General features: G+C 44.4%; 7 protein-coding genes across 7 annotated transcripts; 2 read left to right on the top strand and 5 right to left on the bottom strand.

Annotated features, from left to right (window-relative positions):
* Positions 1-646: 646 nt before the first annotated feature.
* F4817DRAFT_347803 (putative short chain dehydrogenase) lies at positions 647-2,153 on the top strand. Its single transcript, XM_049304600.1, has one exon. The coding sequence runs from the start codon at positions 1,117-1,119 to the stop codon at positions 1,912-1,914; it is 798 nt and encodes a 265-aa protein (XP_049155878.1). The 5' UTR covers positions 647-1,116; the 3' UTR covers positions 1,915-2,153.
* Positions 2,154-2,218: 65 nt separating this feature from the next.
* F4817DRAFT_367869 (uncharacterized protein) lies at positions 2,219-3,023 on the top strand (the record flags this gene model as incomplete). Its single annotated transcript, XM_049307182.1, has 2 exons — positions 2,219-2,440; positions 2,544-3,023. The coding sequence occupies 2 exons, from the start codon at positions 2,219-2,221 to the stop codon at positions 3,021-3,023; spliced, it is 702 nt and encodes a 233-aa protein (XP_049155877.1).
* Positions 3,024-3,508: 485 nt separating this feature from the next.
* Positions 3,509-5,385, bottom strand: F4817DRAFT_347799 (uncharacterized protein). Its single transcript, XM_049304599.1, has 2 exons — positions 3,992-5,385; positions 3,509-3,817 (listed from the first exon to the last, which is right to left on the bottom strand). Exon 1 carries the CDS (start codon positions 5,113-5,115, stop codon positions 4,213-4,215), a length of 903 nt encoding a protein of 300 aa, XP_049155876.1. The 5' UTR covers positions 5,116-5,385; the 3' UTR covers positions 3,509-3,817; positions 3,992-4,212.
* A 431-nt stretch (positions 5,386-5,816) lies between these two features.
* Positions 5,817-8,448, bottom strand: F4817DRAFT_367867 (HET-domain-containing protein; the record flags this gene model as incomplete). The annotated part of the gene is made up of 9 exons (XM_049307181.1): positions 5,817-5,962; positions 6,072-6,566; positions 6,597-6,623; positions 6,660-6,691; positions 6,725-6,743; positions 6,774-6,920; positions 6,960-7,817; positions 7,986-8,039; positions 8,094-8,448. 9 exons carry the CDS (start codon positions 8,446-8,448, stop codon positions 5,817-5,819), a joined length of 2,133 nt encoding a protein of 710 aa, XP_049155875.1.
* A 1,523-nt stretch (positions 8,449-9,971) lies between these two features.
* F4817DRAFT_229129 (uncharacterized protein) lies at positions 9,972-11,350 on the bottom strand. The gene has a single exon (XM_049298897.1). It carries the CDS (start codon positions 11,109-11,111, stop codon positions 10,221-10,223), a length of 891 nt encoding a protein of 296 aa, XP_049155874.1. The 5' UTR covers positions 11,112-11,350; the 3' UTR covers positions 9,972-10,220.
* Positions 11,351-14,312: 2,962 nt separating this feature from the next.
* F4817DRAFT_347789 (uncharacterized protein) lies at positions 14,313-16,227 on the bottom strand. The gene has a single exon (XM_049304598.1). The coding sequence runs from the start codon at positions 15,523-15,525 to the stop codon at positions 14,845-14,847; it is 681 nt and encodes a 226-aa protein (XP_049155873.1). The 5' UTR covers positions 15,526-16,227; the 3' UTR covers positions 14,313-14,844.
* A 3,292-nt stretch (positions 16,228-19,519) lies between these two features.
* Positions 19,520-21,801, bottom strand: F4817DRAFT_347786 (aldehyde dehydrogenase). The gene is made up of 5 exons (XM_049304597.1): positions 21,458-21,801; positions 20,959-21,358; positions 20,012-20,900; positions 19,914-19,944; positions 19,520-19,859 (listed from the first exon to the last, which is right to left on the bottom strand). The coding sequence occupies exons 1-5, from the start codon at positions 21,517-21,519 to the stop codon at positions 19,751-19,753; spliced, it is 1,491 nt and encodes a 496-aa protein (XP_049155872.1). The 5' UTR covers positions 21,520-21,801; the 3' UTR covers positions 19,520-19,750.
* Between the last annotated feature and the right edge of the window lie 2,038 nt (positions 21,802-23,839).

Genomic DNA, 23,839 nt, shown 5'->3' with positions numbered 1-23,839 from the left:
TTTATTTTTACACCACATTTTTATTATAACTTTATGTTTAATTTAATTCAATTTAATTTAAATAACAATATAATGGTTATTTATTTTTATACATTACTTTTATTTAATCGCATACATTAGTTAAAAATTATACGGTTACATATAATTATTTCGAAATAAAAAGGTTAAAAACAAAATCTTTTTAAATAATCTTTAATATATGTAAATATATATGTATAAAACTGGTTAACAAATTAACTAATTAACTAATTAAAAAGTTATATTATATAAAGTTATTTAATTAATACTTTTAATTATTTTTAAAAAACTTTAAATATATTAACAATAATATATCGTATAAACATATAATTTAAATATTTATTTTCGTTTTAATTAAAATTATAAAATAATACTAATTATAAAGTTATAATTATTAGAATTATAAAGTTATTTAAATATATAAATACTTTAATAATTAAATCTTTTAATTTAATAAAAAATTACCTTTTTAAAACATATTATATATAACATTATAACGTATATATTTAAAAAAGATAATCTTTTTTCCCCATACAAAAGTGCGAAATACCGTAATAATTCGAGCTAATTGCACTAACCTGTGGCTAACTACCCTTTTAAACTAAGCTCACATATTTTTTTCATTTTGGCACAGTGGCCTGTCTGGTCAACCGTACATACAGCAGTTTTGGCAACGTACATCATCGTGAACCTAGCAACATAATAATCCAATCAATTTTATCAAATGAGATCCCGTCATAAGTGATGTCACTTATGCGTTTGATGATGACGACCGTCCAATTGCATATCATCTCATTATATTTTACTATCAGTGTTGGCCGGTTGGTACGAAATACCTATGGTAGTAATGATTGAAACCTCAAACTGGCTAAAAGGGGCAGCTGTGATCTTTGATGGAACCGCCTTAACTTTGTATGTATAGCTGGTTTCTGGGTTTAACGCTAAAGTCCGATGTCCTACATGTACTCTTGAAGTTACCGAAATACACCATGAATGCCCAATCTTAGGTAGTATCAATGTCCATTATTGTTCTACACTCGTTTACATTGGGTACACAATTCAGTTTCATGCTTATAAACACAGGTACTTATAAACATTATGGCCCGCATCTTCATCACTGGATCATCAGATAGCCTCGGCCTCGGTATACGCTCAGCACAAGCTCTAGTTAAGCGTGGACACGATGTCTATCTACATTCCCGAAATAGCCAAAGAGCGCAGGATGCCCGCACGGCCTGCCCCGGAGCCAAAGATGTCTTCGTCGCGGACTTAGCGTCTATGGAAGAGATCAAATCTTTGGCGAAACAGCTTAACCAGACCGGTCCCTGGGACGCCATCGTCCACAACGCCGTGCACGCCGGGCCCATGCACGGCGTCGCTAATCCCAGAAACGAGGAGGGAATTCCTGTACTCTTCGTCGTTAACACATTAGCGCCATATATTCTGACTTCTCTGATAAACCCGCCGCCAAAGCGCTATGTATTCGTCTCTAGCGGCATGCACAAGGGTGGTGATCCCTCCTTACGCAATATCCAGGAGTGTAGTTATAGCGATAGCAAACTACACAATGTCTTATTGTCGTTCTGGTTCGCACGCCATCTCGCCAATAAAGGCGTTCTGAGCAACGCTATGAGCCCGGGATGGGTTGCTACCAGGAGGGGCGGCTCGTCAGCGCCAGACAATATCGACGCGGCCGTCGATACCTACGTCTTACTGGCTGAGGGGTCAGGAGTTGCTGAAGGCGAGACGGGGAAATATTGGTATCAGACTCAAGCCCGGAGTTCTAGTGGCTCGGGCCATGAAACAAGCTACTTAAAAGCACTTGATGACGAAGCCCTACAGGATCAGTTGATCCAGATCCTTGAGAAGCTCTCGGGCGTCAAGCCGCCCGAGTAAGGTTGTTATTTATCAATCATGGATGGCTAGCTTCGATACATCAAGCATCGGCAGGCATGTGTCATGTCCGAAGTAGTATCCTTTACATGTTGTGGATGTTATGATAACGCCGTGTCTCTTAAGTTACAGAGCTCTCGTGATATGCTGGACCAATATACCTACCTATGGTTGGTGCATACGGAATGTACTCGAATAAGTGGTAAGCTGAGTTGTAAATGTTATAAAACAGCAGAGATATAAAATAAATATAAGTACTATTTTACTTAACACTACACCAGTCTTGAACTCATCGGAAAAGCTGATCATGTCTAACCATCATCATCCCTCGCCAACTAAACAGCTTTGGCTCCCTATATCCCTAGAGGAAGTTACCGCCTCATGGCTTACTCAAATACTCGGCCATAAGGTCAAAGCTGTCGAGCATACAAGCTCGATTCTCAAAGCGAATGCTGGCAAGCTTTTTATCACTTTGACTTGTGACGACGATGTAGATTCTATGAAGTCTAACGAGAAGAACCCTAAGACGGTAGGTTCCGACCCCTAGCTATCCAACCTAACCCAGAGTCTTCCAAGGGTTTGTAACTCTAAGGAATTGCCCCAGTGAACTGGTCTGACATAATTATGTGTAGGATAGACCGAATAAACTCTGTATTAAAGGGAGAGCAGTACTCGAAAAATACTTCACGTCCAGGAATCCCAAGTTTCAATGCCTAGTACACGGTGATGCTCACATCGGCAACACATTCCTTATCAAAGGAGAACCGCGATTTCTCGATTGGCAAGCAGTTCATATTAGCTCTGCCTTCCACGACGTGTCGTATTTTATAGCTAGCAGTTTGACCGTCGAAGACAGACGAGAGCACGAGATGCGCATTCTCAATCACTACCTCGATGAGTTGAATATATACGGCGGTGCATCCCTCTCGAGCCAGGATGAAGATCTTATGGTAGAGTATCGAAAGTCCATGCTCGCAGGCCTGGTTTGGCTCTTGACACCTTATGAGTTGCAAAAGGAAGAACGCATTCGTGCAATGATCGAACGGCAAGCTACGGCCCTAATAGACCATCGAGTAATCGAGCTTATAGAATCCCTGCCTGATGCGGAATAGGGAAATGTGCGCGATAGGATCTTAGGACTGTATTAATATCTAGTAAGGATCTCGATAGAATGCTGTGGCTAATAACTCCCATGGATATGTTCATCTTGGTAGCATCAGACTTATCGGTACCATTATGTGATTCTTCTCTCCCTAATAGGTCAAATGTATCTAGAATCTATGTCTAAGACGTAGTATAGTTACATCTAGGCCACCTTTCAAAGACTTTATTTCGATTCCACCAAGACCGCCATGTCACCTACTTACCCGGTACTTACTTTTGGATCGGGATGTGAGAATTTGCATACGACACTGGCTAAAAGCTGCATGGTCCATGATATTCATTATATAGTTTTTATTTACAATTCATATTGATAGCTTCTATCTAACAGAATGACCACTTTCCGAGCTTGGCATATTAATACTAAGAGGCTTAGAGATCTATACAAGCATAAGCTCCAGTCGTTTCTTGTAATTGATGAGAGCACATCCTTAACCCGAATTTCTTGCTGGTTTCTATTCTCTCCGCTCGTAGCGATGCGAGTTCTTGTGTATATACTCGGATATGGCATATTTCTTTTGTCAGGCGATACACTGGCTCTATTCCGGTACTCCAGTCGCCGCACGCGTCACAGGCGGGCATCGGGTGATTGAATATAAAAGTATATAGACCTCTAGGTAGATATCCCTAGCACGCCCACTAGACTCAATCGAATCCTTCTTCATTGTCATCATCGGATGTGGCATAGTTGACTTGTATGAATCTTAGACAAGGGTGCCTGGATTGCAAGAGGTAGCTTCTAGGCCTAATGCCGCAGATCGATGGTTAGTGAGTGATTTATCGATCTCAAGAAGGGGAAATGCCCGATTATAACATATCCCTATGCACCATTGTCCATCAACACTAAACGAAGAATCAATTGAAGACTATATGAATGCGATATAAGCTCTAGGCTTGGCATGTCATCGACAAGACGCACCTAGGACGTAGGGGGCTCATGCTTCAATACCTAGGTAGTCTGGGGAATGTTCTTGTGTCGGGGTTATAGATAGATTCCCTTATAATCAAGGGCCGGAGGTGCTCAATGTCCTATGCCATTGGAAATGCTGAGAGGAGGAAGATGAGACCAATCATATAGATGAAGGCAGATAGCGCTACAAAATGACGCTATAATGAAAAATATGTCCAAATATTTGCAGTTTAAAGATACGGACTGAGACTGCGTCGATAGTAGCCGAAAGAGCAAGTAAGGCAATCCACGTCGACAACTCTCTTGAGCTTAATTTTCCTAGGCAAGTCTACCAAGGCCTCACGAAATGACATGGCCGTGCGAGCATAAAGAATATGGTTGCTTGCGAGACCAGCCTTCTTGAGATACTCGACGTATGGAACGAAGCCGAACTCATCTCTTGAAAGACCAGTTAGTACTTTAGAAGTAGGGGTAGTAACAGGGACAAGAACGTCAGCCTGAGGAACTAGCACGACGAATAATTCTTCGAGCTCCGTCATAGATTCAAGTACTTCGCGGATGGGATCCGTCGGACCGAACGGGATGGCCCTATCAAATTCGCTCTGTGGCACGAGCACGGCCAATTTCCTCACACTGTCTCGCCAGGGAACGGAGCGCATCGACCAGAACGCTTGCTCAGCATTCGAGACACAGAGGTAGAGCATATCGCGGTCCCAGTCAACATAGACGGGGCGCGCTTGCGGCCGCGTGTCGTTGCACTCGTCGGGTACATTGGAAGCAAGTGTTAGAGCGAATTGGAGAGGCACGCGAGCTCGGCCTGAGGTAACTGAATCTGCAAGATCCTTGCCGAAAATAACGGGTGTCCAGATACGCTTGCACGAGAGGGCTATATCATAAGCCTCATGGTTGATCAATGGGGACGGAGGTCGCTCATCTAGAATGACGAGATTGGTAGCCGAGTCTAGAACGGTGCAGCAGAATAGAAGAACCTCCCTCTTTGGATTTCGCATTTGACTCTCAGGGGAGGGATGGATCACGTGAATACGAGCACTTTCAAAGTGGTACTCCCAGATTAGAATACGGAGTTCTTTTGGGAGGTGGTTGAAACATTCGAATGTATTGAGTGAAGTCATCTTGAGACTTGAGAGCACAATTGCGGTGGTTGTAGCGAGGGTTGGGAAGACGAAGATGTCGTCGTCAAAGAATTCTAGACTAGAGTGGAGTATTTGTCAGGTACCTAGGTAGGTTAGAGATCATGCGATAGGTAACAAAGACGGTAACACGTTTTTAATAATCATGTTACCTACTAGGTAGAAAGGCGCATCTAGTCCCACCACGGAACAAGGAAATCTATATGTTAAGAAATTAAACGAATAATAGGTACCTACCTGTTGCTTTAGAAATGAACTTTATGAGGTCGCGCATACCGTACTCCCGTTGCGGGACTTCAAATTCTATGCTATGGCGCTTGTTACTTACAAGTACCTACAGGCGGGTGCCTATGGGTGTGGAGTCTTTTATACATTATACATGTGTAAACTAATAGGTACATAGGTACATAGGTACACACATCATATATCATGTGGAGAGGCTTATCTAAGTACCTAATGTAAAGATTCCAATTACATAAGCTGAGCACCACCGGGGGGGAATGAAAAGGAGAGCAATAAATTATTTAGCAGTGCGCCTCATTGCAGCTGGGAAATCTATAAAACTCCTCAATCAACTACCCAACTACCCATCAACCTATCTAAAAGTTCAACACAGAATGGGATTTATAAACTATGTATTCTCAAAATACATCTCGATTCAGGGGTCAAAAGTAAAAAGCTAGTTAGATAATCTCCACGGTCCCCATTGGCCTGCCCCGAAAGTATTTCAAGCCGCCGCGTTCCCGAGGTACGGATAGAAATACGCCAACGCGAAAATACTTCCCTGGCTCGGGAGCGAGTTGATCGATGATACCGTAAGCATAGGTACCTTTCATCGTCATCGCTAGGCCGTGACAGTCTCTTATGTCCATGATAAACCTCTGACCTATGTCGCTGATATTCTATTTTCGCATCAACTCTTTTATCATTCATGTTACCTGCCGTATGATCTTGACACGAATCGTAGATTAAATGGTCTTGCATCATTCCTCCTCCTTTATCATTGCCATGGCCACGATGATAATGAACTCTATGAATGACTCGCTCTCTACGCAGACTCGCAGCATTGGGGCGTCCCCTAACGACGAACGTGGCCATGGTAATATCTACGGTAATATTTATATATTCGCCTATCTTCTCTTCCGGCTTGTCAACCAATTCATGCTCGTACACGAGCCTAATTGGTTCCCAAGAGAGACCTTCAATGTTGCGGCTTCCAATCAACACTAAAAATAGGTCCTCAAAAGTCTCTCCGCCATAAATCTCATTCCAATCGAAGCTGAGGTCGGCAATATACTCGCCATCTTCGACCAGCCGACATAATTTGCCGTTTCCATCTACACTTGCGAGTAGCTGCACGTGGGCTATGAGAGGCACGACAGTTCCGTGAAGAGCGAGATCTCCTGTTTCTATGCCGCCGAATAAATCCACGCCTGTAATTGACGTTTTCGCGTGTACGATACGACATTCTGCCCGGACATCGAGAAAATCTGACTCCTGCGAAACTAGTCTAAGCTGCCCATCACCAAACCTCACTGGATGGTTTCGGCTAGCCCAGCTCCAAGATGGCGCAACATAGGGGTTCTGGGACTTCAAGTTCTCAACCAGCGCTTCTCTTGAGATAAGAGCAGCAGGTTGACGAAGTACAGATGTCCAAAACAGGTCGATATGGGGGAGCACATGTCCTGCGTAATACGCTCCCCCACTGAATAATCGACTAGCAAGTCCCGATATCGCGGGAAATTTGTCGGAACGATGGGTAAGCTTCATTGTTGAATAATTCTCGACTAAGGATAAGAAGTTCAGGTATTTATTCAGCTCGTTACGGTTGCCTGGGAGAAAACTAGTTCCACGAGTGCATTCCGACATATCTACAGTCTCGTTTGCTTCTGATTGAACGCCATGTTCGGTAATAACATGTAACTTGGTCCTCGTAAACATGAGTGCCCGCTGTGATAACTCATATTCCTGAAGTGTCCACCCTCTCGTAGCCCAATGACTATAAGTTAGGGCGAGAGATAGTCCATCAGCAGTCGCGTGAAAGTAATCGTTCATCTCGCCGACGAGCCGGAGAGTGTAGGATCCAGATACGGCCTTGTTGATTCTGGACCGAAACTTGATTCTTGTCATTGTCCAGCCCCTACTGAGGAATCCTTCCTGACAAGACGTCGAAGCGGGAGTACAAATTGTCAGGGTGGCATTTTGGAATATTAGAGAAATCTGCGAAGATTCCCTGTACCAATCCTGTTTATCGTCTTGAATAATACAGACCGCATCCACCCAAAGATACCGTATTCCCAGAGTCTGCGTAACTCGAATAGCGTCTTGCAGGATCGGGGAAGTTTGGTCAAAGCTAAATCCGCATATTCTTTCTTGCAACGAGCTTGTTTCCGTCTTGAATTGCCGAGAGGACTGTTCCGGGGACCCCCAGCAATAGCTTAGAGTTGCATATTGGATATCAGATGATTGCATGAATATGGGGTCTGATTTTGTCTCGACAAGTCGACATGAGTCTGTTCCCTTTATTCCAACGTCAATTAAACGGGTTGGGTACGTCGCTCCATTCAGAGATATCCGTACAGGGTTGCTGCGTTCGAATCTATTGAAAATCATTTCAAGATTATCAGTGCATAAAGCTTTATCCCAAGGGGGCGACTGAAGTCCCAGCCATTGAGCACAAGGGCCTATAACAGAGCAAGTTAACATCGTAAGTTAGGTATCTATATCTGACGAGTGCCCGGTTATATCGTTTATTATTTTGGTTTCCTTCGTGGCTAGCCTCGCTTTCCAATCCTAATTTAACCTACAGCTCAAAGAAAGGCATCAGATGTTGAACGAGATAGAATCCTTACCAGGAGGAGAGTCAATATCAAAACGTAACCACGTCGACAAGCTCGAATGATCACCTAGAGATCCTTAGCTCAATGCCTGTATAATCTTTAATTTTGGTATGCTCGTACCCTTCTCATCATACCCAATCCATAACAACTCAGCGACCAACGACCGAAGCCTCACCGCTAGTCTACTTTCGTCAGGCCTGTGCCACTGGTAAAAAATGGACACTAATACTTGATCAAAGGAGTCTTGCCCAAATCTCCGGATGGCATTTTTCAGTATCGAGCAGAAGTCACAGCCGCCATAGGAGGACTCGGCAAGGCACGATAAATTAGGAAGTATATCCAGGAGAAAATAATCCAGTTTAAGACGAAACAGGCCGGGATGCTCCTCTAAAGCTCTCGGTATATCCGAGTCGTAGAATTCTAGAACGCTACACCTTTGGCATAGATGGGCGAGTGGCGGCAGCGTGGTGGTCATTTTGAGGGATACCAATCTAAAATGCGTAATTGTACGACAATCAGGGGGTTATTATCAATGGCGCCGAGGGTTAGGTAACTGGTAAGCTTAATGCTACGTCGCATGTGGATTATCAAGTTACCCATCATCTAGCCACAATAGGAATAAATAGGATCTTGAGATCACCTCTGCTTATATTTTTGTAGGAGGCCAATTGCTTCATGTGGTACTAAGCTACTCTCCCAGTCAACATCACTCAAGCTAAGCATGTAAGACGAGAGACTGGTAGTTACTTTAAAGGACATCCTGTGCGGGATCCTTAGGCGTAAGTGTCATGTATTATTTGTTGAACCCTTCTGCATCATAACCTGGCTTATGGATTAAATTCTTGTATACATTGGGTAGGTAGATATATTGGAACAGCAATTAAGTAAAGTTAACCATATGACAATAGTACACAGCTGGAATGCTACATATACACCAATAGATACCGATATCCTTTGGCCCTAACGTACAATACAAATCTAATATAATAAGTCCCTTAAATATTCCCAAGTCCAAGCAAAACGCCAACGGAATAAACACGCTACAAACAACAAATTAAACACAGACGCTTACGACGGGTAAGAAGCTGGATGATGTGCTCTCCTGTCGCCCTCTTCGTGAGCAGCAACCATAGGCATGCCTTTGCATTGCCAAGAAACAACCATTCACAAATATCACGACATAGAGATCGCGATCCCGATAGGCTATTATGGTTGCATATATACACTTTGCCTCGGTACTGCCATGCCGTGTAATTGCTCTCGAAGTTGAAGAACTAGAGCACGAGGCGTTCCTCGAAGCCCGCGACGCCAATATTTCGTGTCTGGACGACAAAGATCCGCCCTTTCTTTCTTGCCTGCATCCATAGATATGATAGTATATGTTGGCTGCATCCTGCGGGCTCATGATACATCATATCCGCGATTACCTGGCATCTGGATACTCGGGTCGGTGATATAGCTGGTGATATTGACACCTTCTGAAAAATCATACTCGAGGCGCGAATCAACTCGGAGATAAACAGCGCCGTTGCACAACTGCGATAGGACCAGACGTATGATTCGAGGATCGGTTCCGAAAGAGGGCATAACTGTGACCCAGGCATTCTCGTATGCTTAAGATAGTCTCGCACCTTAAGATCGTACGACCCAAATACACACACTAGCTTGTATTGATTATGATAGATATTTTCCGTGTGGCATTTGGGTGATACGTTGACGTGTTGGTCATGCATTGGTGCCGAAGCCATAAAGAACGCTGATTGTGACAAGGCCCCACATCCAGAAGACTTCCCGTCGGTAATGTGCAGACTACTGCTGATGTTGGTAGTTGGGATTGATTCGGCAGGGAGACTTGAGATGTAAGGTGATACAGATCGGGTAATACAAAGCAACGTTGAGCAGACTAGGCATGGCGGAATGGGGTCCAAACCGTGCCCAGTTAGAAGAGTGAGGCATGTGACATTAGTTTAGCAACGGAAACGGCTTCGGCTTTGAGTGAAAGGTGTAACCGTAGCGCTGTCAACATATCTGGGCGATACCAACGAAGATTTGGTATTACAAGATAATGTTTCGTGCCATTGAAAGATCCTACCGAGCGGTGTCGTGGCCATGGATCATGGGTTTGGCGTAGAAGGAAACAGGTGTCGATATCCGTGCCGGGAAGGATACTTGCATATGCCCGCGCCTGGCTACGCCGGTATCACATTTGCTTGGGCATTAGTTGTCGCTCGATATGTGGTAGTGGCTTCAACCCCTTCGACGACCGCGCTGATCGTGTAAGGGGTATGGTATGTAGTTTCCTGTCTGCGGAACACCTTGATATGACGAAGGCGTAGCTGGTTGAGAAGTTCGAGGAATGCTAGAGTATAATGCAGGGTCGGCAGAACCAGATGGAATGTCCATTGGGCCAGTAGTGTAGTTGCTCTGATACCTTTCAGACGGGCTTGGAGGTCCAGGCATCCTTTCGATATATGGCTTCTTGCTGCTAGAGCGACCACCTGTCCTTACGCTGACACTTAAACTCCGACGATTATGGCGTGATGTATTAGGCTTTTCTTCCTTATGCTCCGTGTTTTTCCTGATGGAACCTATCGCATCTCTGTGTTTGCTTCCTGATCGTCTTAGTGTAGGCGGTGAGGGTTCACCAGAGCCGCCTCTCATGGTACTGTCTATGACAGGATCCGCTAGGGCGAGATATCTCTGCCGATAATCATCGCGCTGGTCTCTCATATCATCGTAATCGGCTTTAAGTTCCATAACCTGTTCTGACAGTAGCACTCTCTCATCTTCGAGGTTCTTGTTGAGTCGTTCTAGTCTCGTAGTACGCTCGCATTCTTCACGATACCGCTTTTCTGCGTCCCGAGTGAGTCTGTGGGATTTGGTTAACTCGGCGTCTTGGTCGTTACACTTCTTTTGAAGTTGTTCGACTTTCTGGTTCGCTTGACCCAGTGCTTCTTGAAGAGCACCGACGTTATAGAGTTGGTCTTCGTAGTCCTCGGCTGTGAATCTACGATCAGGTCTTCCACCTAAACTAGCCTGTTCACTAGATGACGAACCCACGCCTGAGTCATCACGACTGCGGTGGCTTTTAGACGACCCCTTTGATGAGGTCGAAAACTTGACACGTCTGTCTGACATTTTGTCGTACAGACTGCCGCTAAGAGCTGCGAGCTCTTTATAGGTGCCTACGTGACGGTTCACACTAAGGCGACGACGCGAGGGGGTACCCAATGAATGGGAATAATCGATAGATCAGAGCGAGCGGGGTGGTAGATGGGGAGGTTGTCGAGTCACCGGAATGATGACGAAGGTCTTGACGAGTATATAAATCTGCGAAGATTTCTCTAATATAAGAAGGACTAAGTAATGATAAGATTGCCTTACGGAGAGAAGCAAGAAAAGTTAAGCAGAGGAAAGGGTAATAATTGCTATAAAAGGCGACCTAGAAACTATGATTCGCGAATGGCCGGTTGCTGCCTTGAGTCTTAACAGAATCTTTATGTACGTATATAACACTTACACCACGAGACTAACAGCAACTCTGAGCACGGCAGATATGGGTAGGTATCTGTACTAAATGACATGTAGCTGACCGGTTGCCTCTCACATGGAGTCATGGCTCAAGGCAACACGGAGCCCTGGCCTATATCATCCTTCCCGACGGATGAGCCTCATAATAACTCAAGGGTCGTCTTACCCGAGAAATCCAAGGGTAGCCGAAGGTGGGAGTGCGCCACGGCGGAAACACTCGTTTTCTCACACTCACCGTTAATTGAGAAAAGATGCCTTGCTGACTACCCGTTCCCCCCCACAGCGCGCCACGCAACGCGCAACGCGCAACGAGATGGGAACGGGGGAGTGCAGACGAAAAGAAACAAAGAGAGAGATCCGAAAGGGTGTAGCACTGTTAGACGGCATCTTGTACTTCCCTCCTTGGGATGAGTTGGAAATAAGACCTGCCAACTTTACACCGAAAATCGAGCAAGTTGCCGTATCCGCTTAATTGTCCAGCCCCCAAAACGGTTCGCCTAGAGCGTGATCTAGGTCGCAACCGATATGTAGGTGAGTTAAGATGGCGCAAGGGTTAGTTAGGGAAAGCCCTCCTCATCTACGATCTTGATTTTTGGTGGTGGTTCTGCGCAACTGCGTAGAGTAAGATTGTCCTCGCGCGGGCGTGCAGAATGCCCGCAGAAATGCCTAGCCAGTCATATTGGTCGAATCAGTCAAAACTGACGGCATTGCCTGCAGGCTGGCAAGGTCTCTCGAATAACATCTGAAAGCGAGACAAGAACGGCATAGAGATCCATTAGGAATAAAAGATAGACAGCATGATGACTCACATACAGGCTGCATACATGACGTCTATGTTAATGATATCTATATCTTAACTATTGTTGATCTTCTGTTCGTCATTGATGGTGTCCCTTGTCTGAGAAATGAAGATGGGAAAATATGGAGATGGGAAAATAGCTGTTGCCCAGCAGGGCTGAAAGGAAGGGGACCCTCGACCCTCGCTCTTGTTAGTGCTTGGAATTGGGAGGTACCCAGCTTGAAAAGGTACCACAGTACATGTATATACAAGATTGAGATAAAAAGGAAAGTTTAATATCTGCCAACGTTGAGTCTAATTCGTCAGAGACAAAGATGTGGAAAAACTGCGGGGTTGCTCTACATATGAACTTACACCTAAAAGGGTAGGTATGTGTCGGTAGGTACTTTGATTAGTCACCGCATCTAACTTTAGTAATCCCTACCTCACCACGAACACCGCCACTGCGGCTGCCTTTTATTGGCGAGTTACCATCAAAGAAAACATTCCTCAAAGGTCCAGAACCAGAATCAGCCAACATGCCACTCCATCCACAATCGACTTTTGATATCGGACCCCCGATGGCCTCCCCCGCGATTCATGATCATTAGAGGATTCTTCTACACACCCTCAGTATGTCTAAGTAAGCGGTGAACCCTGTTGCATCCCCTCATCTAGGCTTGCGGGTATGAGTTGGCACTTCAACCATGCACAGCCGATGTTCATTATCAAACTAGGCAACCCCGGGGATAATACGAAAATTCCCGGGTTTACGCCTTCGAAGTGAAATCTTCCAGTTTGCCGAATGTTGAGAAAAGCAAAGGGAAATGAAAGTGCACTTTTTTTTAAGGACAACCGAACAGCCAAACAACCAAACAATCAAACACGAACAAATCCGGTGACACTGATTGCTGAGCTGTCAATCATCGATGTTATTAGTATTACGTACACGCCACTCGGGTCCTACGGCTCGTAGGCAATGAGCCTGAATGGAAGTTGGCGACAAGAAATCAGTTGTATCCATACATATTCGGGTCTCAGTGGGATGTAGCTCAGTCGAGTGCCAAAAATATCTCTGGCTATCTACTGTTTGGAGTTGTGTGGTCCGCGGCTGAGAAACTCTTGTTAGGTCGTTGTAAAGTAGGCAACCAACCAAATTTCTGGTTTCCCTTCCATAATATCCTCCAACCATCCGCCAAACCCCATCTTCAAACATGTCAACCAACAAGTTCTTGCTATTCCATCAACTCATCTACGTTAGCACCCCACGTTAGGTTAGACTACATGGCATCTACAGTTGCGCTGATAGCTAGTCTTGGATGCTGCCACATGGCCAAGTCAAATAATAATCAATTAATAACAAAACGGATCAATATTGGCTAGAGTCAACATAATTATAAGATATTGTAAGTCGTGGTTATTTCTGGTAGTCCAATATATCACTCTCCTAAGCATTCAATATACACATTGCTAAGCTTCTGAGGTAAGCACATATTTCCAAAAGGCAGCCTACGCGCGTATATGTAACACTTCAGCACGAAGCTGCACTTTTGTGTTGTGTTCTGTAGCATACAATCTTGTGGTTCAGGGGTTAGGGGTTAGGGGTTATTATTTACCTCTCACAAGACAACCTCACTAGCAGTAATATCATCAATTTCTCGTTATGATTACGAGATGCTAGGCCATAGATACGCCCACCTAACATGTCGGGCCTAGGCGGCGACTTGATGTTAGGCTGCAGATGACGACTGCTAGGAACACAGGTATCGGTGGCTTTTCCCACTCGTGCGTACACGACAGGTAAGACGAAACAGAACGCACTCCCATCCACGACGAAATGTATACGTGCGATAATGATGGGGTTTAGTTCATTACACTATTCACGATTAATGCCTCAGTCGACTGGCGTGGCTCCCAAAATAGTTCTCACATGACAACTGGTTCGGATCAGAGTCTCACGAGACAAGGGAGCAGCCGACCAGTCAATCTGAGAGCATATCCGCAGGCTCATTCACAGGCTTCTTAGGGGACTAGACCATCATTTTTCCTAACATTTTCCTATAATGTAAGTTCTAACGTCTCTATTCGCTTGTGACAAACTGCCCAAGTCCCCCCTCCGAGCCGTATCGCTCATAGAACTATAAGCTAGCATGTGCTTCATGACAAAAGAAATGAAGCAAAATGAGGGTATCATAATTTGTAAAGGAGATAGTCGTAAACCCAAACGCTAACCATCCATCCATAACTAAGAAGCAAATGTGACATCAATATAACTCGCTCTTCCCTACCCCTACCCCTTCTCCTATGTAGCGCTGCGAATGCTATCCTAAAATATAACCAACTAGTAATGCAAGACAATAGAAACTAGATTACATGAGAGTGTCGGGAATCAGCGTTTCGATAAAAACAGAGCTTACAAGACGTCAAGGCATCCTTCCTTATTGCTGTCAGATCAATCAACAGAATCCTAACCCCCACCCCCCCTTTAACGCATTTCCCAATAGTGCCACTTCTAGACCACTAAAGGGGTGAAATAGCCAAAGTGATATAGCTCTATGACCCTTATACGAAACTGTACCGACGGCGAGAGGGTATCGTAGTTTCGTACCTGTGCAGCATGCGGCATTGCTCCTCGAACTGGGCATTTCTTTCATCAAGGTCCCTACGACGAGCTGCAAGGATACGCTTCGTCTTTTCAAGCCGGCTATTGACATCGTCTAGAGTTGTTTGGTAATCATCCTGTCTCTTCTTGTAGTTCATAATCCTCTGGTTTTGGTCCGATATGGTTTCTGTCATGACACAAACTCGCTTAGACAAGATGTCGTTTTCCTTCTTGAAGCCTTGGATGTCCTTGTCCTTTTGGTCAGCTTCTAACTTGATAGCTTGCACCCGTCGACGAAATCTCTCCGCTGTTTCGCTGTCGAGGGAGCGTGCTCGTCTCAACTCTTCGATCTCGTCAATCATCTGTCGGTTGCAAGCGAGAAGGCGGCTGTTCTCCTGGGTAGAGGCTTGAAGGTCGTATTTCAAGGTCTGATTTTCGCGAGTGAGAACATCGTTCCTCTCAATAAGACCTTTGTTCTGCTCGCGCAGGCTGTTCAATTTCTCGACGGAAATCCCAGCGCAGTCATCGGAGCACCGGGTTCGGTAGTGGTAGCGATGATGATCATGATGGTGCGAGAAGGAATGGGAACGCGTGAACTGCTGTCGACCTGGCGGACACGACCTGATACAGTATTCGAACATATGGAAAGTGACGAAGCGCACCTCTGCTCGAGGGTAAACGCTATATGGTAGAAGATAACGATCGACAGGGCAAATATGAGTTCTAACTGGACAAAGTACAAATTTGCGTTTATGGATTGCAGATGCAGCAGCGGAAGCTAGTAGGTATGAAGACGAATGAGGAGAGATACATAAGCCAAGATTGGCTCCATCAATATGCGGTAGGCTTCATTATAAGTAGACTATACCAGGCATCAACCCCGATAGGCCTCCTCACGAGGCTATGGTGGGGATAAGGGCGTAGCATATGAGTCTAAGCTCTATAATGTTTGATATCACGAGGCTTTGCAGGCTAACCTCATGGCACACTCGCAGTTCATAAAACTGTAGAGGGGGGTGAGGGTGAGATGTGCACTTTACGCGAGCCTCTGGTTCATGCGTGTCTTTCGAAGTACACGCGGTGCGAGGTAACGCCTAAGGCTTAAGCTAAGCTACGTCTTTCATCTTAGCCTCAAGTGGGCTGTATAACAATAGAGTGTTGACCGAAACGTCATCAGGCATGAAGCATCTGAAGACTGAAGGCCGGGAGACCTCAGTTGACTTTGATTTGACTACTGTGTCTCAGCGGGATGTAGGTCACTCGGGGGAATAGCCGAGAAGCTCGAAACTCGAAACTCGAAACTCGAAACTCGAAAATCGAAAATCGAAAATCGAAAATCGAAAAACATCCACGGCCTAAGGCTACGATATTAGACATAATAACGGTAAGAGTTTAAGTCGAGCGAAAATGGTTATATTCTTCAACTAGGTAGTTAAGCGTTTTAAAGCAAGGGGAAAGGTATCATAATAATGTTAAATGATGAACATTGAACATTGGACATTAAAGAGGCGCGATCGTGCATATGTACCTAATGTACCTTAGGTAGTATACGCGGGGTTTATGCATGCCCACCCCGACACCTGCCATGTGGCGCGGGGAGCATGAGTGACCCGACCTATGCCCCGCTCCCCACCTGACTTCACCTAACCTGTGCAGGGGCAGTTTGTGTGAGAGACCTGACATGACCTGACCTGTGTAAAAGTTCAGTAGACCTGTGGAATAAAGTTCATCTAACCTATGGACCAATTTAGCCATTTATAATAGGTAATTGATCAGTACTCACTGAGTACTCACTCTCCTGTGGACCAACTTAGCCGTTTATAATAGATAATTGATCAGTACTCACTGAGTATTCACTTTCTTATAGACTAACTTAGCCATTTATAATCTAATTGATCAATACTTACTTTCTTATAAACCAACTTAGCCATTTATAATCTAATTGATCAGTACTCATTAAGTACTCACTGAGTACTCACTTTACCAATAGCTATTATAATACTCATTAAGTACTCAATGAGTACTCTATAATGATTAGCCATCTTTTATTGCTTAAGTCATTACCTATTATAATCGCTATACAGCAATTACGCCTTATATATTGTGCAACACCTATACAAATAAATATACCTTATAAAAATTCGCTAAATGGTAGGGGTCCATAGGTTAGATGAACTTTATTCCACAGGTCTACTGAACTTTTACACAGGTCAGGTCATGTCAGGTCTCTCACACAAACTGCCCCTGCATAGGTCAGGTGGGGAGCGGGGCATAGGTCGGGTCACTCAGTTCCCCTGTGGCGCGTCTATCATTATGTCGCTAATACGTCTAGATACCTAAGGTACCTACTTAAAGTATCCAAGTATATATGTACCTCTTGATGAAGAGCCAATTACATGAGATGAATTTGAACCATTTAACGGATAGATTGGCACGTACCTGCTTTATCATGCGCACAGACCCTCAGCTGATGCATCCTTGACATCCTTAAGAGATTGACCTGATGAACATAAAAAGACTCCCGACCTCAGCAGCTCAGCCCCATCCCTAGGTAGTCTAGGTTGATTTATTTTAAAGGTCACTAGCCGCAATCATTCATGATATGACTCTAGGTCTTGAATCCTCCGTCAAAAATGGCGGATGGTAATAGAAAATCTCCCATAAGAGGCCTCACCTCCCCCTAGCTTTGAGGCGCTCGAACTCAGCCTTTCTATCTGCACCTCTTACTTTACTATCGCGTCTTAAGCTCAACCGTATTCAACTTGTAAGATATCTACATCTATTCGAATAGTGCGAAGATTAAATCGCCTGAGAAGGCCATAAACACCGACAGAAATGGGAGGATTAAGACGACGGCGCTATTATTCTCACTAAATGGCCCCCTCGTCAGCCGAGCTACACTTTCAGGTGGCGACCTTGTGACTTAACTTACTGGCACCCTTCTCCCAACAAAATGGGATTTAGCCCGTCTTGAAATAAAATTAGATACTAAATAGACTAAAACACCTACCTAGGTGCTTAGGTATTTAAAAAGATACATTCTAAACAATATCACTCGTAATGGTCGTGCGTCACTCTTCCCATTTTCACCGGTTAAACTAATATAATCTATTAATACAACAAGCATTTACACTAAAACATCCTTGTAGATATTAGAAAATTCTACCTACTACCTACCGCGGGCCCTAAAAAAATAACAATGATCGGTTACCATTATAATGGTCAGGGTTTAGCATCACCCTAACCCAGCCTCCACCAAAACCTCCTTCGATAGTCATCGGCCTAGCCGCCAGCCGTACGTAAGGCTGAGAATGTCAAAATAGTTGAATATATATGTAAAAACTTAAACAAGATACAAAGAAGAGGCAAGAAACTACCTACCTAGTTAAGTAAAAGGGACAGCAAGGGGAGCCCACCGTATGATCTATCATGTAAGCACGACATAGGATAATACTGCTCGCTAGATATTTCCTTTATTGCAATCGAAGTATTACTCAGTCTACATGATAAATAACAAAGAAAAAGCTGGGCTCAATCCGTAGTCAGCCACTAACCTATTACATTGTATGTGCAAAAGTCTAAGTCGGGGGTGCCGTAAACCATAACAGATAAAGGAACTTGATATGATGCATCCGCTACATAAGCAATAGCCACATCCGGCAGCCCAGGCAACAGGACATACTAGTTTGCGAGTATAGAGTACATCCCAAAGGACACGGTTGTGGCAAATCCTCCCACATTCAAGTTCCTTAAATTTGGTCATGCTTAGAGCATAACAAGGGGAAGGCAACTGATAAAATAGGAGTTTCCAAGATACCTAAGAGAATACCTAGTAGGGAGCCAAGCCATTTCTGTGTCGGGAAAAATAGGCAGTGTTAATGAGAAAATATGCCCTCATGGACACTAGTCGACGGCGGAAAATGACTTCACAGCTAAAATACTTCAGGTAAGACTCACTACCTAAAATAGTAACAGCTAAATGGCCGATAACTACAGATGCACATTTACTTATAATTTAAGTAACTACTAGCTTCATTATAAACACTTGGGATATATAGCGGTTACATGTAGTAGGTACATATCAAAAAGCTCAAAAGGATATTGCTGTCACGAGGTGGAACCAAACAGCATGGAAATAACTTCGTTGTTCCGCAAGGAACTCTAACCTAGCTACGAGAGTCTACGTCTATACATTAGGTACTGAACATGTTCCTTGTTCTAGATGTCTCATCTAGAATCCTGACAATTGCTATGATATGGGCATCATTACTACCAGCTCGTATACTATCTTGATCAATTACAACGGCAGTTAATATACGTGATAAAATAACGCCTATAAATACCTTAAACGATAGAAACTTGGCTTTATTATTAGTCTTATACTCTCTCAAGTGCGAAATTATTAGGTACTTGTTAAATTAGGTAGCCTTGTAATCTTGCCAGTATAGCCTCACTTGATGATTTGATGGGGTATTACTATACTAAATTAACTGTATAGTAGATTCATACCTAAAAATATAATTTGGAGAATTTGGTTGAACATTAATAGCCGCATCTATCCATTGAGCGTCTTGTGTTATATCCTCAACGAATTCTACATTACAAATAGTCACATCCATCACGGCGGAGCTAAGCTTGAGTTCATTCAGTTGACTTTCATATTGCACCGATGGACGTGCGCCATGGTAAGCTAAGGTAGCTAGCTAATATAGCAGATGTTGATACACGCAGGAACCATTCCTCCCACGACCTCATTTGATCATGTTCTTAAAGCCAACAGGTGTTTAGATACACATGATAAAGAATGGTTATTGGATAATCCCGCTTTGATATTTAATTTGATAAATGAATTTCGACACCCGCCGCCTAGAACATCGCACCACCCAGCCTGATGGATACTGATTTGTTTTGCGTGTAGTTGGCGAGCGCTGCCTCGCCCAGTTCGCGGCCGAGACCACTTTCTTTGTAACCACCACTGTAACACATTAGTATTTATTTAAAGATAACTCGAGAATAAAAGAGTGCTTACAATGGCAATTGGTGGTGGAGGAGGTTGTAGCCTGTGTAGAAGTAATATTTTGTTAGCACATGTACTTGCATGCATAAAGAGGAAAAGGGAATGCATACTGTTAACCCAGACAGTACCAGCACGTAGATCATTGCTGACTCTGAGAGCGGTGTTGAGGTTGCTGGTGTGTACGGCAGCTGCCAGTCCGTAAGTGCTATCGTTGCCTAGATGTACAACTTCCTCTTCGGTCTTGAACTTGGCTACTGCCACGACAGGACCGAAGATCTCCTCTTGCATGATCTTCATATCATGAGTGACATTGGTGAAGATTGTTGGCTTGATGAAGTAGCCCTTGTCTCCGTGACGCTCACCACCCGTCTCAATGGTAGCACCACCCTTCTTACCCTCCTCAATATATCCCATGATGCGGTCATATTGAAGTTTGCTGACCTGCGGGCCCTGGAATGTGCCCTCGTCAAAGGGGTCGCCGACGGAATTCTCCTCTGCTCGCTTCTTGAACGCCGCAATAAACTTATCGTAGATTCCTTCTTGTACGTAAACTCGGGAACCAGCACAGCAACATTGACCGTGGTTGTAGTAGATACCAAAGTTGACCCAGGAAATTGCTTGCTCAATGTCCGCATCGTCGAAAACGATGTTAGGTGACTTGCCACCGAGTTCCAAGGTGACCTTCTTAAGGTTAGAAGCTGCGGCGGCCTTCATGATGGTACGGCCGACGACGGTGGAGCCGGTGAATGCGACCTTGTCGATGTCCATGTGGGAAGCGATGGCAGCACCAGCTATCTTTCCAAATCCGGAGATGATATTGAGAACACCAGGAGGGAAACCTGCCTCCTTGATGAACTGAGCGAAAACGAGACCGGAGAGTGGCGTTTGCTCGGCAGTCTTGAGAACGACGGTGTTTCCGGTGCAAAGAGCGGGTCCGATCTTCCAGGCCAACATCAACAGAGGGAAGTTCCAGGGGATAATTTGACCACACACTCCAAGCTATGGATCGTTAGCGCTCGTTTTCTTTCGGAAAGATCCTCTTTAGGCTTTTACGTACCGGTTCTTGCCTGGTGTAATGGAAAGATTCGTGGTTGATGTCAATGGTTTTACCCTCGATCTTGTCCGCCCAACCACCATAGTATCTGATGCAGCCAACAACGGCATTTACATCACCCCTGGCCATAGAAATGGATTTTCCATTGTCAAGGGATTCAACTGCAGCTAATAAATCCGCATTCTTCTCTAGAATATCCGCGAGTTTAAGCAGGTAGATACCTCGCTGTTGAGGACTAGTTTTACGCCACGAGCCGTTGAATGCTTTTCGGGCTGCGGCTACTGCTATGTCGACATCCTTCTCTGTGGCTTCACTCACGGAGCAGATGAGCTCCTCGGTAGAGGGGTTGATAACCTCGAAGGTCTTCTTGTCAACGCCCTCAACCCACTCGTTGTTGATAAACCTAAACAAGAACGGTTAGTTGACGGACAAATGCAGAAATTAAGAAGCCGTAAAGCTATCCTTAATTGGCAGTGCTATTAGGTAGTTAGTGCTGACTTACAAGCCGGTTGGCTGGGTATACTCGCCGGTGATTGGCGTCTTCAGCTGCACAGATAGAGGCATGGTGGTATCAAAGATGTTTGTTCTATGCAAGGGGTAAAAAAAAAAGATGCAAGCCGCGTCGTCCTGTGAAACTGTACTTAATATATAAATATAATGCGAAATGAGAAAGGCTTCTTGCAATTCTACGGAAGGCTAAGTGGCGTTATATGTAAGTCGAGAGAAAGGAAGGGGGGGGAGGCTTCAAGTTACGGGTCTTTTGTATGGAAGATACTTTAAGAGGTACATGTAGCTATAAAGGCGGGGTAATCTCGACGGTGTCATTTCGTGTGGCGAGGGGTAGGGGCAGCATACCGGCTACCCCAATTATACCAATTATACCCTAGTATCTTAGACAAGATATTAGGTAGGCCCAGTGTCTAGCACTGCACGTGGATAGAGGATTTCCACTCTCTCGGACGCATGGGGCTCTTTCCGGGGCAACTATGGAGGTATTGCTTTTGGTTTATGGGGAAGGAGTTGCAGGAGTCAACTTCATTGGTTGGCTAAGCACCGAGATCTGTCACGCTTGCCGTAGGTTAGGTAGGTTAGTTACACTAGGGTCTCTTGGTCTGTTAGGTACCTGAATTAATGTCTACCTCCTTTCTTCACCCCGCACTTTGGAGATAAGTTCCTACTAGGATACCTCCAATAACTCGACGTCGTAATTCGTTCGTTTACTATGTAGAGAGCCAAATTGGCTCTCTGCAAACGTCGCCATGAAGTCACCCGCATACGTCAACCAAAACTTACTACACAATGGAATATACAACCTCTAAGTCTCCCATAATTTTATCGGATTGAAGAGGGTTTTTTTTTGCCACACTAGCTGACCAGCCTGCCAGCACCGAAGGCTGACCGCATTAGTTTCTTAGCTTGGACGTAGTGTCCCCCGCATTGTGGAGGAATTCTTAGGTGCCCAGTCCCCAGCGGAAATTAATGGCCGGGTCTTGGCATTTTACCCCAAGTTCAACACCACGTATTATATTCAAAATAAATATGAAAAAAGGCCATAAAAGATAGGAAAAAAACATAAACTAATTCTTTAGCCTTTATTATCATTAAAGATAATTTTTATATTTTTTATTATAATTGTCTTACCATTTGTTTCGTTTTTATAATCGTTGATTATTTAAAGAGGTCAAATGCCAAGACCCGGCGATTAATTTTCGCTGGGCGCCGGGTGCTTACCAGAGGCGGTACGGATTAATGGAAGTTTATTCAAGGGGAACAAAGAGGAGCCGCATAGCTCCAGCTTACTTATGTGAGCTGATAAGCTAGATGGGCTTACGGTTGCCTTTTCCGTCCTAAGATAACCTCATCGCTGTGACGGAATACTCTGTTGGCTTACACGCGTCAACGCCTGCGTCTATAGCGCGCCAGCGTTGCTCGTGATTGGTTCGCCACAGGTCATATGTTAGCCACCGCGATCGGAATCTCAACAGAACTGGACGTGTTGGGTGTACGATCCAAAGGTCGAACGGACGGACGAACGGTTCAATAACGAGATTTCGTGCAACATTCTATAGTAAGTGGCTCCGCAAGCTCCGGATAGGGGGAAATCCTACGACTCATTTCGTTGTTCACCTGCCCATCTGCCTAGTATACCCCACCTAGTTGTCCGGGGACCCCACGTATCTATCATCGAGGCGGAGAATTCCGGAATAGCAGAGTTATCCTAGGCATTTGGTACGTATGGACTTAGAAATAGTAAATAGTAAAAATCACTAGAGTCTAGGTTGCTTCTTACTCGCACTCATCTACTTCCAAGTCGAATCTCGTTATAATACATCCCGTATCCCTTATAAATATATCTTAAAAGGTTCAATTGTTTATGTTAAATATCATCTCGGGTTAACAGGTAGCGAATCTAGCCGCCCACCTTGATGGACCCTTTAAAACCCCCGTGTTCTATTTATTCTCCTAGCTTGGTATCTTGATAAACTCGGCGCGGATGAAAAGACACCGGTGCTCGACATTCAAGGATCGAGCTTGTCGAAGTAGCTATGTAGTCAGCCGCAGTGTATGATACAATGTATTCTCGTTCGAGGCCAAGATAAACTTAGTAGATCTACTGTCAGAATATGATTTGATTATAATATCGCAGCTTATATTTTACCCACGAGGAAAATACTTTTGGCTACATATAACAACCGTGGTTAAACAACGACAAGAGTTATCGTTTTAACTATGCTCAAGGGAATAAGGATAGGACGATCGAGTGTAAGAACATCCTGACTACACAGATGCTACTTTATCTATAGTGTCTTTTTATAGTCTATTGAGACCGAGAAGTATATGTTTAGGGCTGAACTTCTGTAGCTAACAAGCTTCATTTGGTGCT

This window comes from Daldinia loculata, assembly GCF_022478755.1.
Source record: "Daldinia loculata strain CBS 113971 unplaced genomic scaffold F4817scaffold_55, whole genome shotgun sequence".
NCBI lineage: Eukaryota > Fungi > Ascomycota > Sordariomycetes > Xylariales > Hypoxylaceae > Daldinia > Daldinia loculata.
The sequence above is the reverse complement of the archived record's forward strand: the minus strand, read 5'-3'. Positions and strand labels throughout refer to the sequence as shown.